The sequence below is a fragment of the Bos taurus genome, chromosome 18, assembly GCF_002263795.3.
Source record: "Bos taurus isolate L1 Dominette 01449 registration number 42190680 breed Hereford chromosome 18, ARS-UCD2.0, whole genome shotgun sequence".
NCBI lineage: Eukaryota > Metazoa > Chordata > Mammalia > Artiodactyla > Bovidae > Bos > Bos taurus.
This window is the reverse complement of record NC_037345.1, coordinates 54,136,373-54,152,499: the sequence shown is the minus strand read 5'-3', so window position 1 is coordinate 54,152,499 and position 16,127 is coordinate 54,136,373. Positions and strand designations below refer to the sequence as shown.

The window sequence follows — 16,127 nt, the reverse complement described above, 5'->3', positions numbered from 1 at the left end:
CTATCACTTTTTCTCTCACTGAATTCTTTCTGCAATGAGACATCAAGAACATGAGCTTTATCAAGTTCTGAGACCAGGTGAGTGATCTCAGTTAAAAGACCACGGGTACAAGTTTGAATCTGAGTTACATGCCTTCATCAAGACCCACTTCCGTATTTTTCCTTTCCACTCTCTCAGCCCTGATCTAACTCTCCATGTGTTAAACAAAATTTTTTGGACAACTTAGTCATGAGCACGTGCCAATATTTTATTATAATCATGCATGCAAGGGAAAAAGTTCTCTTGAAGGCCAATTGAAACATTTTCTCTTGTAGGAGCATTTTTTATAGAAGAGAATTGTTAAGTAACCTTCTTAGACTACCGATTAGATCCAGGAAGAAAAGATGATCTGGTTAAAGATCAGCAGATTCTTGGCTGGCAGTCAGCTGACTTTTAACTGGGTGGGCCACTGATTTCCCAGAAGTTTCATTCCAACAAAACTCAATAGAAAATGGCTTAATCTTGTCACTTTATCAGGAATGCTAATTTCTCCCCTGAAAGAGAAAGTGAAATTGTTCAGTCATGTCCGACTCTTTGCTACCGCATGGACTGTAGCCTACAGGGCTCCTCCGTCCATGGGATTTTCCGGCAGAGGTACTGGGGTGGGTTGCCATTTCCTTCTCCAGAGGATCTTCCTGACTCAGTGATCAAACCCAGGTCCACCTGCATTGCAGGCAGACGCTTTACCCTCTGAGCCACTAGAGACCGCAAATTACCCTCCTGAAGATCTTGTGGCCCAGACCTGGTTTGCAATATTTTAAAATTTTATAGTAAGATAAATATAGCAGGCGATCTGGCAGCCTCTGCCTCCAGATTCTCTCTTAATGCCACAAGGCTTTTCTTGTTCTTGGAATCTAACTGGTCCTTGCTTTGTCGGATTCTGAAAGAATCTATTTCCTCTGCCTAGAATTATCTGTTCTTGTCTCAGCTCAAACAACCTTGTCCGCCAATACAATAAGAGTCTTCATTTACTCTTTAACTTCCAGTTTCTTTCCCCTGTGGCATTATCGGTTTCTAAGCTCTATTAAGAAGAAACTATGTTCCATTCGCCCATCACAGGACTTCGACCTGTACAAGGTGCTCATAAAAGCATCCAACGAAGCTCCTCTCTTGTAAATAGCACTGAACAGAATTTTTGCAGGGGAGCAATGGAATGACAGCTGTGATTAAAACTTTGGTATGTTCCCTACGGCTAATCCTATAACCATGAGCCAATTAGCTAGATACTGAGGTTCAGTCTACATCCATCAAAGGGGCATAATGGTAGCTCCCCTTATAAGAGTTGTGAGGGTCAAAAGATTTTACGTTTTTATACTGTTGGAACCCGCTCAGCGTTCCCAAGTCTAGCTTTTGAGATCTTCTACCTACTAAGCTCAAGGTTCTTACATTCTCCCAAAGAATGACTAAGACCCGCCCTCCCGCACCGCCCAAGAATAACATTAGCGACAGAGGTCTCTAATGACGTCATCTCCGGGCCTGTTCAGCTTCATCCTCCGGAAACCTACAACTCCAGGCACCCGATCTCCAGCTTTCGGTTATTATTTTCTCTCCGTATCCCGAATTCCTTCTCTCCCATTCTCCCACCTAAGGCTTTCGACTCTTCCCGCCTCCCTTAAACCTAGCAATTTTAGGTTCTTCTCGCTTGCTCTCGGGCGAATTCCTCAAAGTCTTTACTCTCGTCATTAATCGCTTCACCAGCCCCACACTTCAGCGCTTTCGGTCTATAAACCTTATTACCGCCGCCGGGCATCACTCGGCTCTTTCCGCCTCCTGCCACTCACCCTCGACACTGCCTTCGGTTCTTTCCGGATCACCTCAGATTCTTGTTATTTCCCAGTCCCGATTTGCTTCGGCTATTTCCGGCACCGAGCGTCTTCCCATTCTTTCCCTAGCCCCACCCCCATCGACAACTTCGGCTCTTCCCGCCTCTCGCGAATTTCAGCTCAGGTCCTTCCGGCTTTTTCCGCCTTGCCTCGGCCTTACTCTCTCCCTTCGGCTCTTTCCGCCGCTCATCGGAAGAGCTGTCTCTGCCTCTCTCCTCCACGTGACATGGCCTCCGCCTCCCAGTTTCCCCCTCCCACCTCGCGTTTCCTCCCGCCTCAGCCTCCTGGCTCGTCCAGGCCTGGCCGCCATTTTGTGTGAATTTCTGACAGCGGCGGGGGCCGGGCAGCTGGGGCACCTAGGCGGGCTGACAGACAGACAGTCCGCCCGTCTCTGCGGCCCGTTTCCTCTCCTTAAAACCTTTTTCTTTTTTTAACCGCCCTCGCTCGCTCTCCTCTTCTCCCCTTTCCCCTCGCTTGCTCCATCGCGCGCGGCCCGCGCTAATTACACCGAACCACCCACCAGTGTCCGTGTCCCCCGGGTCTCCCACCCCCGGGCCCGCGGGGGTGCGTGTGTGTGTGTGTGTGTGTCGGGGGCGCCTCTCGCCCCGATGAGGGCCCCGCGCCCGTGAGCGAGTGACCCCGCGGCGGGCTGCGGAGTAAGCAGGCGGCGAGCGGCCCGCGGAGGCCTAGGCCGCACGGCCTACGCGGAGGTCGGCGCAGAGGTGATTCCGAAATTGAAAAAATATATACCCATTCCGATCAGGAGCCCTCAAGAGCTGAAGTGTGCCCCTCCCGCTACGCCCAAGCAGTCCTTTTTCGTGCATTAACATCCCCTCCCCCCCCCCAAAGGAACTATGGAGGCCGCGCCCGGGACCCCCCCGCCGCCGCCATCAGAGTCGCCGCCGCCGCCATCGCCACCACCGCCATCAACGCCTTCGCCTCCTCTGTGTTCCCCCGACGCCTGCCTGGCTACCCCGCACCTCCTCCACCGCCTCCCGCTCCCTGACGACAGGTCAGGCCCCCGGCCCGGCTGGGGCGGCGTCCCCGGGGGGAGGTAGAGGAGGAGGAGGAAGGGGGGCGGCGGCCATGTTGGGCCGGGCCGCGGAGGAGGAGGAGGAGGAGGAGGAGAAGAAGGAAGGGCGGGGTCGGTGGGTGTCTCTCGCTCGCTCGCTCTTTCTCGCTTGCTTTCTCTCCTGGCCTCATGCGTTTCCCCCCCCTCGCGGCGCTCGCCCGCTCTCCCTCGCTCTCGCTCTGTCTTTTTTGGGCGCCATGCTGAGGGGAAGGTGAGGAGGCGCCCCCCGGACCCCCTGCGCCCGCCCTGGGGAGGGGGCGCCGGGGGGGGTGCTTCGGAAGCCCACGGGGGTCCTGGCTGCCCCTGCGCCCGGAGCTGGCAGCCACGGGCCCGCCTGCCTGTCGCCTGGCTTCGGGGAAGGGAATGGGGGAGGGGCTCCCGGACCCTTTGAGGGCATCTGGAGCAACAGCCCCGCTCTTAGGGAGTTGGCGGGGTCTCCCAGCCCCCGGTAGTATCCTTTCTCCTGGGGGAGGTGTGCCCTGCCCTACTTGGAGAGGTACCCTAGCTTTCGTGGGAGACAGAAAGTGGGGGTTCGTTCATTTCTTTCTCCATCCTAATGGGGGGGTCCTTTTGGTTGGGGCTCTTTTACACTTTTTGGCGGGAGTTGTTGCCTAGCTATTCCCTAGGGGGGCAAAAATTGCAGGGGGGTGTTATCCCTTGCCCCTTTGGAAGCCCTTGCCTCTTTTGGGGGCGAAGACCCTTCCCCAAGCTATTTTTAAAGGGAGGGGTCCTTCTGCTTTTCGTAGGTAGGTGATGGCGTTTATTGGCGCGCGGGGTGGGGGGGTAAGCTGTTGAGGTTTGGTTTCCCTGCCTGGTAGAGGAGAGGAAGTTGGTCCCCTCTTTCTCATGGGGTTCCCTCCCTTTTCGGGCTATCATGGGGCGCCATCCCTTCCGGGAGGAAAAAAAAAAACGAGGTTTCCTTGTGCTTTGCCAAGTGGTGAAAGGGAGCGCCCCCCTCCCCTGTATTAAGTGCGAAATGGGCTCGCCCCATGCCCTTCTCTGGAGGGTGATAAAGGGGCCAGCCCGGCGCGTTTCAGCGCGAGGTTGGGGCCCCATTTCCCCTGCGCCAGCAGAAGGTTGGGGTGCGGGGTTCGCCCACTCTTCCCTGGTAGGGCAGAGGAAGAGGTGGCTAGAGAGTGGATTTGGAAATGGTAGCAGGGTTTCAGCCGGCTGGAGAGTCTCGGAGGGAGTGGGGGTGGGGAGAGGAAGAGGGCGCTAGACAGATGGCTGCCTGGTCGCAGCCCGTGGCTGGGGAGTCGCAGAGGACCCTCCCTTAGACTGGGGTCTTAGCTAGGGCTTTCCCCCGCCAGGCACCACGGCCCCTTCTCCCCACTCCCACCTCCCCTTTTCCCTTTCTCCTTCACAGACCATACTTTGCCTTTTAAAAGAAATGCCACCCACATTCAGAGACACAAGTGCAGCAGTTTGGTGAGCTTTTTACAAATTTTTTTTTGTTTTATTCTGTTTTGTTCTAATTAAATGTATCGTCCTGGGAATCGCAGCCCATCGCAGCCTGACTCCAGTTCAAGGAAATAAACAGATTAGCAAAGGTCTGTTCGCTAAGCCCACGTTGGGCTTCCGGGCCCCCTCTTGGGGCAGGTGCTTTACTCAAAGGTGCTTACACGCTTTATTCGACCTCTAAGGAGTTCTCTTATGTCAGAAGTGTATGTCTTACAATGGGTTGGGCTGGTAAGTAGCCTCTTTTATTGAGTAATTCAATTATCTCCCTCTTTTTGTCCCTTTCCTGCCTGCCTTCCTCCTCGCCTTTAGACCAAAGTGATGCTTGAGTGAGTGAATTTATATGTTCAAATCGGGATTCTAACCCTGTTGAGCCCTTTTAGACTTGCACATCCTTTCGATGTTTAGTTTTTTAAATTTGATGTACACAGTTTTCTCAAAAAAAAAAAAAAAGGTGCATTACTGTAACATGTCAAAAACCTGCCTAAGAGGCCCATGTGTTTCCAAGCCCTTGCTCTCCCTCTTGCCATTTCAGTCCATTGCTTTGTCTCCAGGCTTCATGTTTGAAGAAAGTGGATACTTCACATCCGTTTGTAGGAGACAAAGTTACTGAATTTGGTTTATGATACTTGTGTTCAAGTTAATGTTCTCCCTCCCCTTTTCCCAACCAACCCAAAAGATGGTGGTTCAAGTAGATCCTAGTTTCTCATATCTCTTATGGTGATGGACGTTTAAATTAAGCAAGTCATTTGTAAAGTACTGTTTAAGCACCAAATCTGTAAAGTGTGTCAAGCTTCAGTCTCCTCTCCCCATCTGCACTGTTCTTTGTTCGAAAGCACATGCCTGACCGTGAAAAGTTGATGCAAACGTGTTACACGCCCAGCCATGGTGGAGAGAACACTTCCTCCAGCCCCCAGTCCCCTCTCTCCTACATGTACAAAGAAAAAGCAACAGAAATGACTTGCATAACCAAACACTCCTTCTGATATGTTTTACAAGCATAAGTTCTGTTAAAAGACAAAACACGGTGAAGTTCCATTTTCCCTCTTGCCCACTTTTGGTCCCTGACATACTACTCTGTTAGAGAAAACTTTTTAACACACAGCCCTCTTCCCCTCCCAAAGATCCTGTTTCCTTTTTTCCGTTCTCAGGGGAAAAAAGTTCACTGACGTTTAGATGAGGAAACACGTAAACTGCAATTCAGTGGGCCACTTATTTTGTTCTTTCTCTCCATATGTTCACAACTAAAGTGCCGTGACGATCTTAGGTATGTAAAAGCCTTTGTGGGAGGAAGAAATGTCCACACGGTCCAGTATTCCTGCAAAAAAATGTCTGAAGCACAAACTGAACACACTTTCTAGTGCATAGGGTCAGCTGAAAATGAGCATTTATTTGAAGTTTCCCATTTGTGAAATTCCTCCTCCAGGAGTCAAGAGCAGAAACTGGATGCTAATAGATGACCCTACCAAGTGTCAAGGGCTACTCAAGTGTAGAAGGATGCTTTTTTTAAATTTTACTTTTGAAATGTGAAGAAAATTGGATTTCTTTTTTAAGTGAACTTTTTTAGCGGTCATTAATGTTAAAATCTCCTCAAACAGTGTGAAACGCTCAGGCACATCAACACAAGGGTTTGTTGTTTTTTCCTTCTCAAAGAAATCCTATCAAATCCAAGAAGCCCCAGTCATTATGTCAAACTGTATCTCAGTAGCGTTTTTGAAATGTCACAGTACTACCTTTTCCCCCCAAACTGATGTACCAGTGTTAAAATTCAAATTAATGGATGTTGCAAAAAAGAAAAAAAAAAAGGGTGTCACTTAGAATCTCTGATTTAACAGGAGCTCTTACACACTTGTAATCTTTAAAATTTTTATATTCTCTGGGGGAGAGGTTTAATCTGAAAGCAAATAAAAAATCTCCCAGTAGAAACAAAAATCATCTGTGACCATGGAAACATGGTTATTCTGGTCATAAACTCCTTTATTTTTTTTTTAACTCCTCTCAAATTTGCTCTTCAAAAGAAAAAAAAAAATGTGATTCCCCAAAAGGGCTTTCTAATTCACCTTCTACAACTGTCTCCCAGATAAGGTTTCAATTTGCTCTGAAGGTTTACATTTTTGAGTCTCAGACAAGCCAGAATTTTTTGAAAGTAGAGCTAGCTGTTTTAGAAAACCACCACTCTGACTTATCCTCAGCCAGGAAGGCTGATCCCAAGGGGACCTTGTTCTGCACCTGCAGAAATGAAGGCTTTCCCAGCTGTTGACTGGCAGGTTAGAGATGGATGTTGATTGACTTTGGATGTTCCCGTCTGGGTGAATGTGGAGAGTTTCCTATCGGGGCTTGTTGAATAAGGCCTCCACCTCCACTCTTTTCTCTTTGATCTTTTCCCTTCCCTGATGGGAGAAAATTGGGTGTCTCAGGGTTGCCTTACTTGTTCACTTATGTTACGTTCTTGTGGTTGTCAGGTCCCTAGAACATCCCATCGTGTAGGCCAGATCCAGTTACAGTAAATAGCCTCTGTGGTGAAAATTGCTAATGAAACTATTACCAAGCCTCTGTGGGTAGCTTGAGGCCAAACCATATTCCAGAGAACCTAATTTTGGTCCCTGTGGACCATATCTTCTAGGACCAGAGCAGCTGATTGTAACCCAGCTTAAGGGGTTAGAAGAAAATAATTCAGCACAAACAGTGAAGTGGCTGTGTCTGAGCACAGTGCTCACCTGTACCTTGGTAACGTAACTACTGACACAGTAGGAAGGGAAAAGAAAAAAAAGGATGATTTCTGAGATTTCTGGCAGTTGGTATTTAATAAGCTGATTGAAAGAACTGTAGGAGCAGTCTGCTCACTGGTGGAGGGAATCCTGTTAACACGGCTTGAGGTCCGTTTCAGAGTCAAAACCCAGTGAAAAGAGTGGAAAAGGCTTGGCTGTTTGGGTGGCATATAAGGTTAATTTGGGTAAGTTAAGGTGAAACTGGAAGTTGGGTATCATGGATTTGACCTTCCAGATTTATGGGCCAGGTCTTTGCTGCAGACTGTTTACTTTTGTTAGTTCACGAAGATGCAGTGTTGAAGACATTGTGCAAAGCTTTTACCTTGCTTTAGTAACGGTATGAGGTTACAAGGGCAGTTTCTTTTAATACATTTCTGACGTTGAATCAGTTGATGAGCAAGAGGAAGACACCGCTTTTGGATTGGTGTAGATGTAGTTAGGTCCCGTATTGGAATCATTTTCAGTAGTATGTCGGCTCTCTGCTCAGAGCGTAGTTTGCGTCTGCTGTCCAAATTGCTGTAGGTTGAGGATCTTTCTCGTTTTTGTTACTTCTCATCTGTGTGAACTGGTGACTCAGCTCGCTATTTGTAAGGCAAGTGGTGACATCTTCTGAACATTGGAGGTGGCGACAGGATGTGAAGGAACAGCGTGGGTTTGGAGACGGATAAGCTTGTGTTCAGTGTGCAGTGGGCACTGAGGATAATGCCCTCCCCTCAGGGGCATTGTGGTCAGATGGGCATATGTAGGACACCCACACAATGCCTGGCATTCAGAGAATCTTGGCTTCTTTATCTTCCTGCTGTCCCTGCTAGAGAAGAACTCTAAATAGAATATACACTCTGGTGTGTAAACAGAAGTAGAGTAACGTCTGTGTCTTTGAAGGAAGTCAGTTTCTTACCTCTTAGGTTTCTTTATGGTCAACTCATTAAAATTGCAAGGAGCCCATTAGGGTTGCACCCGGGTGGGAGCAATCTTAAAAAGCATTTCTTACTTGCTCAGTGTCATTATTATAAGATGCTAAAACAGACATGGGCTTCTCTGGTGGCTTAGACAGTAAGGAATCTGCCTGCTACGCAAGAGATCTAGGTTCGATCCCTGGGTCAGGAAGATCTCCTGGAGAAGGGAATGGCTGCTCACCCCAGTATTCTTGAATTGAGCTCATACTGGCTACTTCCCCTATTCATCTTTTGCAGTTCAGGTCTGAGTTAAGGCTACAACTTTGGCCAGCCTCCTGAGAACAAGGGATCGAGAGGGCTATGGCAGCTCACCCACTGCTAACTAGTCACATCCCCCTAAGCAAGTCCTTCACCCTCACCAGAGTCTCTGAGAAAAATAGGCAAGGCCTGCCCCAGCTCCAAGGTTCTCCCACCCCTGATGGGAGATTTGGCCGAGCCAGTTCAGGTTCTATTCATTTATCAGCCAGGCTTGTCCCGTGCTTTTCTTGGAGCAGAACGGTGTTCACTCGCAGTGTTTAAGGAGTCCGTCTCTCCTCAGGACTTTATTTAGAGTTGGGCAAAGGTTGACACTGCCTTTTTAGCAGGCCTCATGTTACCTTCTCGTGTCTGCCCTGCCTTCTGTGGCTTCTGGCCACGGTGAACCATGGTTGCTGCGACTGCAGCTCCTGGTACCGGCTGCAGAGTAGATGCCTTGGAAATGAATTATAAGGTTAGGCTAAATGGCTAGATCCCAGGCAGAGCCATTAGAGAAACCTTGGCTCGGCAGCTAGCTGAATTTCAAGCTGGATCCTTTGTCCCTGTCAAGGGGTCCCAGAAACCCGACTCTGGAGCCATGAAGCTCCGTGGAGCCTGGATGCTGCCTGCTCCCTCCACACCAGGCTGGCCCTGTGCCCAGAGGCCAACCTGGACCTGGTACAGTATTTTTTAAACTGCAGCAGGCAGGCTTTAGTGGAATATGAAGTTCATTTATTGATTTGCCTCCTGTATTTGAGGGAAAAAAAATAAAGAGGATAGAAAAAGCAGAGTACTGCGAAGGTTAAATGTGGTTTTGTGGAAGTTTGTTTGTTGAGTTTTGTTGAAGCGTTCCTTTATCTCCGTGGTGGCTGCTTTTGCACTAAACAGCGGAGTAATTGGGACATAGACTGTATGACTTGCAAAGCCTGAAGTGTTTATTCCTTTGCTCTGTAAGAAAAAGTTTGCTGGCCTCTGCACTGGTTGTGGGCCTAGTGCCTGGAGGGCTTGCACATCAGCCACCGTTGCTTATTTTTGTGTGGGGGTGGGGAGTGGGAGGGAACTTTAAAGTTGTTGAGGGAGTCCTCTGTACTCCTGCCCCTCTATGACTTGCTGAGGGTTCCATCATTGCTGTGTTCCATACCCCGGCTTTTGAACCTTTTGAAGCAAAGGGATTTTCATTCATTAGGAGTAACTGGAGCCCTCTTGAAATCCAGCGTGAACACGGATGGCAGCTAACCCATCCCTGCCGTGGCCCGACCCAAGGGAGCCTGGGCCCAGGCGCAAGTGTCATTTGGCTGAACGTCCGCTGCAGGTGGCTTGGATTATTGCCTTCTGCATTTTCCTAACAGACACTAGGGCTTAGGTTTCCTTGGGATTCCAGGCCCTGCTGTCGCTCAGGACACCAGAGCAGTCCCCGGAAGTGCAGCCTTTCCGCAGCCGAGGCGGGGCCCTGGCTGCAGCCCCGAGGCGACTGACTGGCAGCTGCTTTTATCTGCTGGGTTGATGTAGCAGTCACCTAGGGGCTCCTGTCCTTTACCCTCTGGCCTCTCTGGAAGCCCTCACCAAACACCTTGATGAATGAGTTTGTAATCAGAGGTCACCCCTCAGTGACCTGTTGATTACAGAGTTTTAAGTGATCCAGGTTGCTCCCTTGGAAATAGTCCAATGACTGTGCTGATGAAATTGACAAAGGGTGTGGATGGCTGAGATGGATGCCTGTTTGTGTGGACAGAATCCCAAGCACCCACCCCATCTATACCTGGCCCTGTTCTGAGCCCGTGGAAACCCAGGGATGACTATCAGTCTCTTCTCTGCCCTCCCAGAGCCCAGAGTTGACCAGAAGTTAACAAATAATTGTAAACAGAGAATTGTGTATATGAACAAGAAATCTGGGCATCCTAAGCCAGATCTCTTGTAAGAGGAAAATATTAATATGTTGTCTTGGCTAAATGGAATCAAATTGATTCCTCTGAAAAAAATTATCAACAACAAGTCTTAGTTCACAGGTATTGTGATTCAGCTTTCCTTTCTGGAATAACAGGAATCGGCTCTCTCTGGATGAGAGCCAGCATCTTTCCAGCTTTAAGCAGTCTAAAGCGTGGTTGGCCTGAGAAGGTGGCTAGAAAGAGAAGCATATTTCAGAGGTTCATCTGACAGGAAAAACTTGAATCAGAGAGATGCTTTTATCAAGAAGACTGTTTTCAGAGCAAGTGGGAGTAGGAGAATAGCTATTCAAGCCAAGAAAAGGATACTTTTGACTCAGATCCTTCCAGGAGGCTGGGTTTTTGCTCGCTCAGCTTGTTTTCAGCTCTACAGCAATGTTCTGCTTCAGAGGTTTGTGGATGCCACACACTTGGGGATGAAGCAGTCCTTCTGGAGGACTTTGGAGTTTTCTTTCCTTGGATTAATGTTGCTTTCTGTCCCTGTTGGGATAAATCCTGGTTTTTTTTTGCTAAGATTTCTTGGACCTTTCTGAGTACCTCTTACTCCTTAAACTATCCAGATTCTTTGGGTCATATTTTTGAATGTCCCAGTTCCGTTCGTTTGACGTGGGATGGCCTGGGGGGATGGGCTTATAGTGTCTTTTCATGTTGATAGATTTACTCCTGAGCCTGTATTTTGGGCCAGGTTGACGCTAAATCCTTGATTTACATGGTTTCTGGGGATTCTTCCCAGGAAGATGTATTAATACGTCCGTCTCAGAGGTTCCTTTACTGCCTTCGCTTTGCAGTTGGAACAGGGCAGAGTGTTGAAGGAGCTTGTTTGGTGTCTTAGGGCCTCCCTTTGGCATTTTTTGCAGTACTGTTTGATTTGATCTATTTTCTGCACCTATGTGTTTTTTTTTTTCCAACTCAAGTTTCAACTTCAGGGTGGCAGTTGTTTGGTTAGTTGGTCTGTATAGTAAATTAGTCTCTTTTGGATAATTTCTAATTGTCTTAAGGGTTGAGGTTAAGAGCTGGCCATGGAGTCAGAAAGTCCTGAACTTGGATTCCCGTTCTGCTTCTTCCTGCTGTAACCCTGTGGGCATATTTCTTCCCATCTCTGAGCCTCAGTTTACTTGTCTGTAAAATGGGGATACTGAGTCACTACTGCATGTTTGTTCATGGGTTTCGGTGACAGGTTGTAGAGCTCAGCAGTGTGGTACTTGGCATGGAAATCACTGCTGCAGGATGTTAGTCATGAATAGTTCCTATGGCTCTTGGACTTTATGAGGCCCTGGGGTGCCCAGGGAGGTTTTGTAGTTGGGGAAACCACCGTCCAGAGGTGAGGGCTGGCGGAGGCCCTCCCTTGAACTCCAGCTCTTTGCTGGGGGGAAAGAACGTCTTGAGGACCTTGATGAGCTCTGTTCACTTGACTGAGAGGTTGTCCTCACCCAGGGCATCTTTTTTAATCTGCTCATGTTTTCTTAGGGACATTTTCTAACAAATCAGTATTTAAGAGACAAGGAAATAATATCATAGACTGCCATGTACCCGTCACCAGTTTCAACAATTCTAAACATCATTTTGCCAGTTTTGGTTCATCTCACTACCTCCCCCGTCCCCCTTGAGTAGTTTGAAGCACATCCCAGGTTTCATCTCATTTCACCCATACATTCTTCAGTATGAATCTTTAACTTAATTTTTTTTTTAAGATAACTACAAAACTTTAACCATGCTTAACAAAATTAACAGTAATTACGTAGTATCTCAGATACCCAATCTGGACTCAGAGTTCTCCAGTTTCCCCCACGCTGACTTGTTGGTGTGTTTCTCGAAGGGTCCTTGCACTGGGCAGGCTATCTCACTTCTGTTGAGAAGTGAGGGGTTCAGGGTGTGGCTCGGGTTTCTCATCTCCCAGGGCTGGTTGGTGCTTGCTGCTTGGGTGGGGTCTGTGATGTGGCCCTGTTGCCATGGAAATGCTGTGACATCACAGAGCCAGTTATGACCACTCCTGAGAATGTTGAGGGCCAGGCAAACCCAGTGCTTATTTGCTCCTGATTTGTGGTTGATGAACCTAGGTAGTAAGGACACTGAAAAACACGTGCAAGACCCAGAGGTTTATTTCCAGAATTTCCAGCCTCTGAAAATCCCTCAGTGAGGCTCCCTTCCCTGTGGCTGCTTCACCATGGCCTAAATCGAGGGAAGGTCTCCGGGGGCCTTCCTCAGGCAGGCGCCCTGAGTCAGTTTTGTAAAGGAAAAAGGCTCCATGCCTTTGCTCTTAGTAACCTACTGTCCCCCCGGGTCAGACTTGGGGATCCCGGACGTCTGCATTTAGGCCTGTCGTTAAACATTTGAAGAGGCGGAGCCTCCTCGTAATTTTGTAATTTTGTCCCTAGTTAATGGGTCATTCAGAGCCTACCCAGGCACTTTGTTGAGAGTTGGGGCAGTTAATGATCATGACCCTGACCTTCACATTAACCTAGCCGCCTCTTGTCAAGGGCCCTCATGATCTTCAGGTAATAGCCACTGCTCCCATGGGTTTTCATCTTTGTTGTTCTGTGCCAGTCTCTCCCCCCGCCCCTCTCTCTCATGAATCAGGTCATTGCATAAACCCAGGCCCCTCTAAGCTTCCATCCAGCTCTCTCATCTAGAGGATGTCCATGTTGCCAAACCTCATTTCTGTCGGGGACCTTTGTTCCCTTTTCCCGGGACTCAGTGCTCCCTGGGCCTCTTCCTCCTAGTCCTCCACTTGGTTACTTTGTTGGACCCACTAGATGAGAGCTGAGGAAGGGGAGGTGTCGACCTGTCAGTGTCATTGTCAGAGGATGGTGCATGCGTAGACAGACCAAAGAAAGCAGGAGCTTGCTGGCCAGTGCTGTCCCTGAGGGGAGTTGGCTGTAGCTTCTGCACAGAGAAAGTGCTTTCATATAAGGATTGGCAACTGTTTAGGTTAGTCCGTCCCCATGGAGGTGCTCCTGCTGTGGTTCTTAATACCACTCGTTACTATGTGTCTAGTACTTACTCTTTGCCTTCCCGGGAGGGACATCAGGGGTTTTATACATGTTATCTCATTTAATCCTCACAACCCCCTGAGGGGGGTGCTACACTTACTCCATTCTGCAGGTGAGAAAACCAAGGCTCAGATTCCATACCAGAGCACACTCTAGGGAAGACTCAGAGCTGGCCAAGTTACTTGATCTGCAGAAGGAAGCAGGATGCCCACTCTCTAGACTGGCGGGGGTAGGGGGGTGGAGGGTGGTGAGGCCAGCCTCCTTTGAAGCGTGAGGTTTCTTTACTGTTTTTGCCAAGCCCATAATGTGTGGTGAACCTGTGGAGTTGGCCTGGTAGGCATTCCTTAGAATGGGCACCCAGATCTCTTCTTTGACCCAAAAAGAGGAATTGGCCATTACCAGCTCTGCAAGGGGAAACCTAAATGTCCTGGATGCTCAGTCCAAGAGGCACCAGGCAGAACTGACCCTACGCAGGGATTTGGCCTTTTTCCCTCCCGGTGCCCATCCGAGGTTGGTCTCCCAGCGTGGTTGATTGCTGGTCCCCAATGGCTCTGGCGGGCTGGCTGTTGTGCAGCCGTCCCAGCGTGTTGCCAGCCCAGGCCCTGGAAATCAAGCAGCCACTGCCCAGGCTGATGCTTTAGGCTTTCTCCTGCGTGCTTGTCTCAAGAGGGTTTGGCACGTCTAGATTGAAATGATTAGCGCAGTGGGGCTTCCCCCACTCTGCTTGGGGGATTATGTCACAGTCTATTAAGCATGCTCCCTCGGTATTTAATGCCACTCTGACACGGATTTTGCTGGCAGTCTGTTAAGTGGCACCACTTAAACCACGTTGCTGTTTTGTGGAGGCAGCCCTTGTGTGTGACAGAATTTCTGCCTCCATCCCAGTTGGTTTGACCCCCCCCCTTTTTTTTTTCCTTCTGGTATAGAAGAAAATAGGCCCTGTATTCATGCAGGACATTTAGCTGGGAATCTCAGTGTTATCCAGGGCACCCCCTCAGGTGACCAGAGATGAGCCCAGTCCTTGGAAAAGCTGGAGAGCACAGCGTGGCCAGAGAGTGGGGAGAAAGAGCAGTGGGCAGTCAGGTGTCTGCATTCATTTCCACACCTCCTCTAGTATCCTGTTCCCCCTTCAGAAATGACCAGGAAATTTTTTTTTTAATGTTATTTGTTTTGCATCAGCTCCCAGAGAACAGAGTTTCAAGTATTTACTCCCCAGTTTGTAAAAAGTTGTAGATCTGCCTGGGGCTGTTAATGAGATGATACGGAAAAGCTGTCTTTGACTAAAAGAAGTCTTTGTAGAGTGGATTTGAATGCTGGAATTCCCGGCCTTGGATAAAGCCTGTGGAATGAAAAGGCATTATTGTGGAATCTCTCTTAAAGGTGGTTGAAGCTCTTGGAGTTGCTGGGATGGTCTTTGCCCCCCAGCGAGTGTGAGGTGTGTGTGACAGCGGGATGCAGGTGGAGGTCTCAGCTGACCCCGGGCAGGACTTGGCGCCTGCTGTGCCTGGGCGTCCTTGTCCACGAGTGTAGGGGTGGAGGAGTATCTGCAGGGGCCAGCCCCTCTGGCTCAGCTGCTGGCCCTGTATCCCAGAGGGCTCAGCTCCCCTGCCCTATGGACTCAGCTTCTTGTCATTTGTACCTTTCCCTGCAAGGGCAGCGTAGAACTGGGCTTGCTGAGACCCAGCACAGAGAAGATGCTCGGTATGCGTGGCGTCGGAGGAGGTGGTCAGTGAGCTGCTCCCGCTTCGCTTTCGATCCTCACCAAGCAAGGGAAGAGTGGGGAGCTAAGAACCAGTTTCTGACTTTTTCCATGTCACTTGTCTGTCTGGCCTCAACACGCCCTTTCACCTGCCGTCCCTTCGGTTTGTTCCTTCAGTTTGAAAACGAGAGGGTTGACGATGTCCCACTGTCCCTTGCACTCTTGACAGGCCTTTGCTGGCTCCAGGGGGGCCTTTTGCTCTCTGCGACCTTTGACTTCTCATCCAGGCTTCTGGGCCCCCAGACAGTTCCTGTCTTCCCAGGTTCCCTCCCTCCTGCCCTGTGGTTCTGGGTGCTTATTTAACTTTTCCCTTTCCGGACTAAAGCGTGGAGAGTGGTGCTTTTGCTTTCCTTTTAGCTTTTCTTCACAGAGTACCAACCCCTTCCTCTCCAGTCTGTCTGTGGGCCTTCCCTAGTCCCGTAGCGTCTGTCTGTCTAGTCCTGTCTGTCCCTGTTTTTTTCTGCTGAGGTTTGGTGACCTGGCCCGTCCAGCCAGATTCTCAGCAGGGATGGGTTTGCTCTCTCCGTGTCCTGCAGGACTCCAGGTCTCTGCGGGAAGTTTGCCATGCCCCTGAATAACAGCTTCCCCCTCAGCTCAGAGCTCGCCAGAACCAGTTTCCCCAGTCAGGTGGCGCCTTTACTGTGGGTGAGGCCGTTCCAGCAGAGTCGCCTCTTCCCAGGAGAGCTTTGCTCCCATGGAGCAACTCTCATGTGGGCCACACCCAAGCCAGGAGGTGGCTCACTTGTCAGGAATGCGGCCTTCTCCAGCCTTGACTTCCTGCGTGGCTGGCCCAGGACCGCCGGGCGGGTTCCGGGGTCACCTCACTCTATTGTTGAAACGTCAGTAGGAGTTTTTTGGTTCTGCGTTCTGTGTTTGAGAACTACCTTTGATCTCTGCCGACGGAGTAACTGTCGGCCTGGACCACTTGGGTTTTAAGCCGCCCCGACTCCTTTGAATTGAGAGTGAGAATTAATGGGAGGGTCCCCTTGATGGGTGGTGAGGCGGGCAGCACAGAGGTGCCCAAAGGGAGCCTTGCGTGTGTAAAGGCCCTGGAGGATCCTGAGAGGTCAGCCGTTGTTTCTCCA

General features: G+C 49.6%; 1 protein-coding gene and 2 long non-coding RNA genes across 13 annotated transcripts in view; 1 reads left to right on the top strand and 2 right to left on the bottom strand.

The window, feature by feature from the left end:
• Window positions 1-226: 226 nt before the first annotated feature.
• LOC104974899 (uncharacterized) lies at window positions 227-2,078 on the bottom strand. Its single transcript, XR_812890.4, has 2 exons — window positions 1,821-2,078; window positions 227-533 (listed from the first exon to the last, which is right to left on the bottom strand). It is a non-coding gene; the product is annotated as an uncharacterized lncRNA (long non-coding RNA).
• The window catches only part of ZC3H4 (zinc finger CCCH-type containing 4), a 39,360-nt gene continuing 24,715 nt past the window's right edge, over window positions 1,483-16,127 (top strand). For 3 of the 11 annotated variants that reach the window (XM_059876752.1, XM_059876748.1, XM_059876747.1), the window contains exons 1-2: window positions 1,483-1,573; window positions 2,712-2,874. In XM_059876752.1, the coding sequence (XP_059732735.1) occupies window positions 1,498-1,573; window positions 2,712-2,874 (239 nt within the window). In that variant the 5' untranslated portion in view covers window positions 1,483-1,497. Of the gene's footprint in view, window positions 1,574-2,170; window positions 2,585-2,711; window positions 2,875-2,933; window positions 3,011-3,045; window positions 3,681-4,300; window positions 4,363-12,432; window positions 12,789-16,127 lie in introns of those variants that run through there. The other 8 variants (XM_059876749.1, XM_005219289.5, XM_005219288.5 and 5 more) reach the window with 8 other exon arrangements.
• LOC132342870 (uncharacterized) lies at window positions 7,178-12,232 on the bottom strand. The gene is made up of 2 exons (XR_009491442.1): window positions 12,048-12,232; window positions 7,178-10,773 (listed from the first exon to the last, which is right to left on the bottom strand). It is a non-coding gene; the product is annotated as an uncharacterized lncRNA (long non-coding RNA).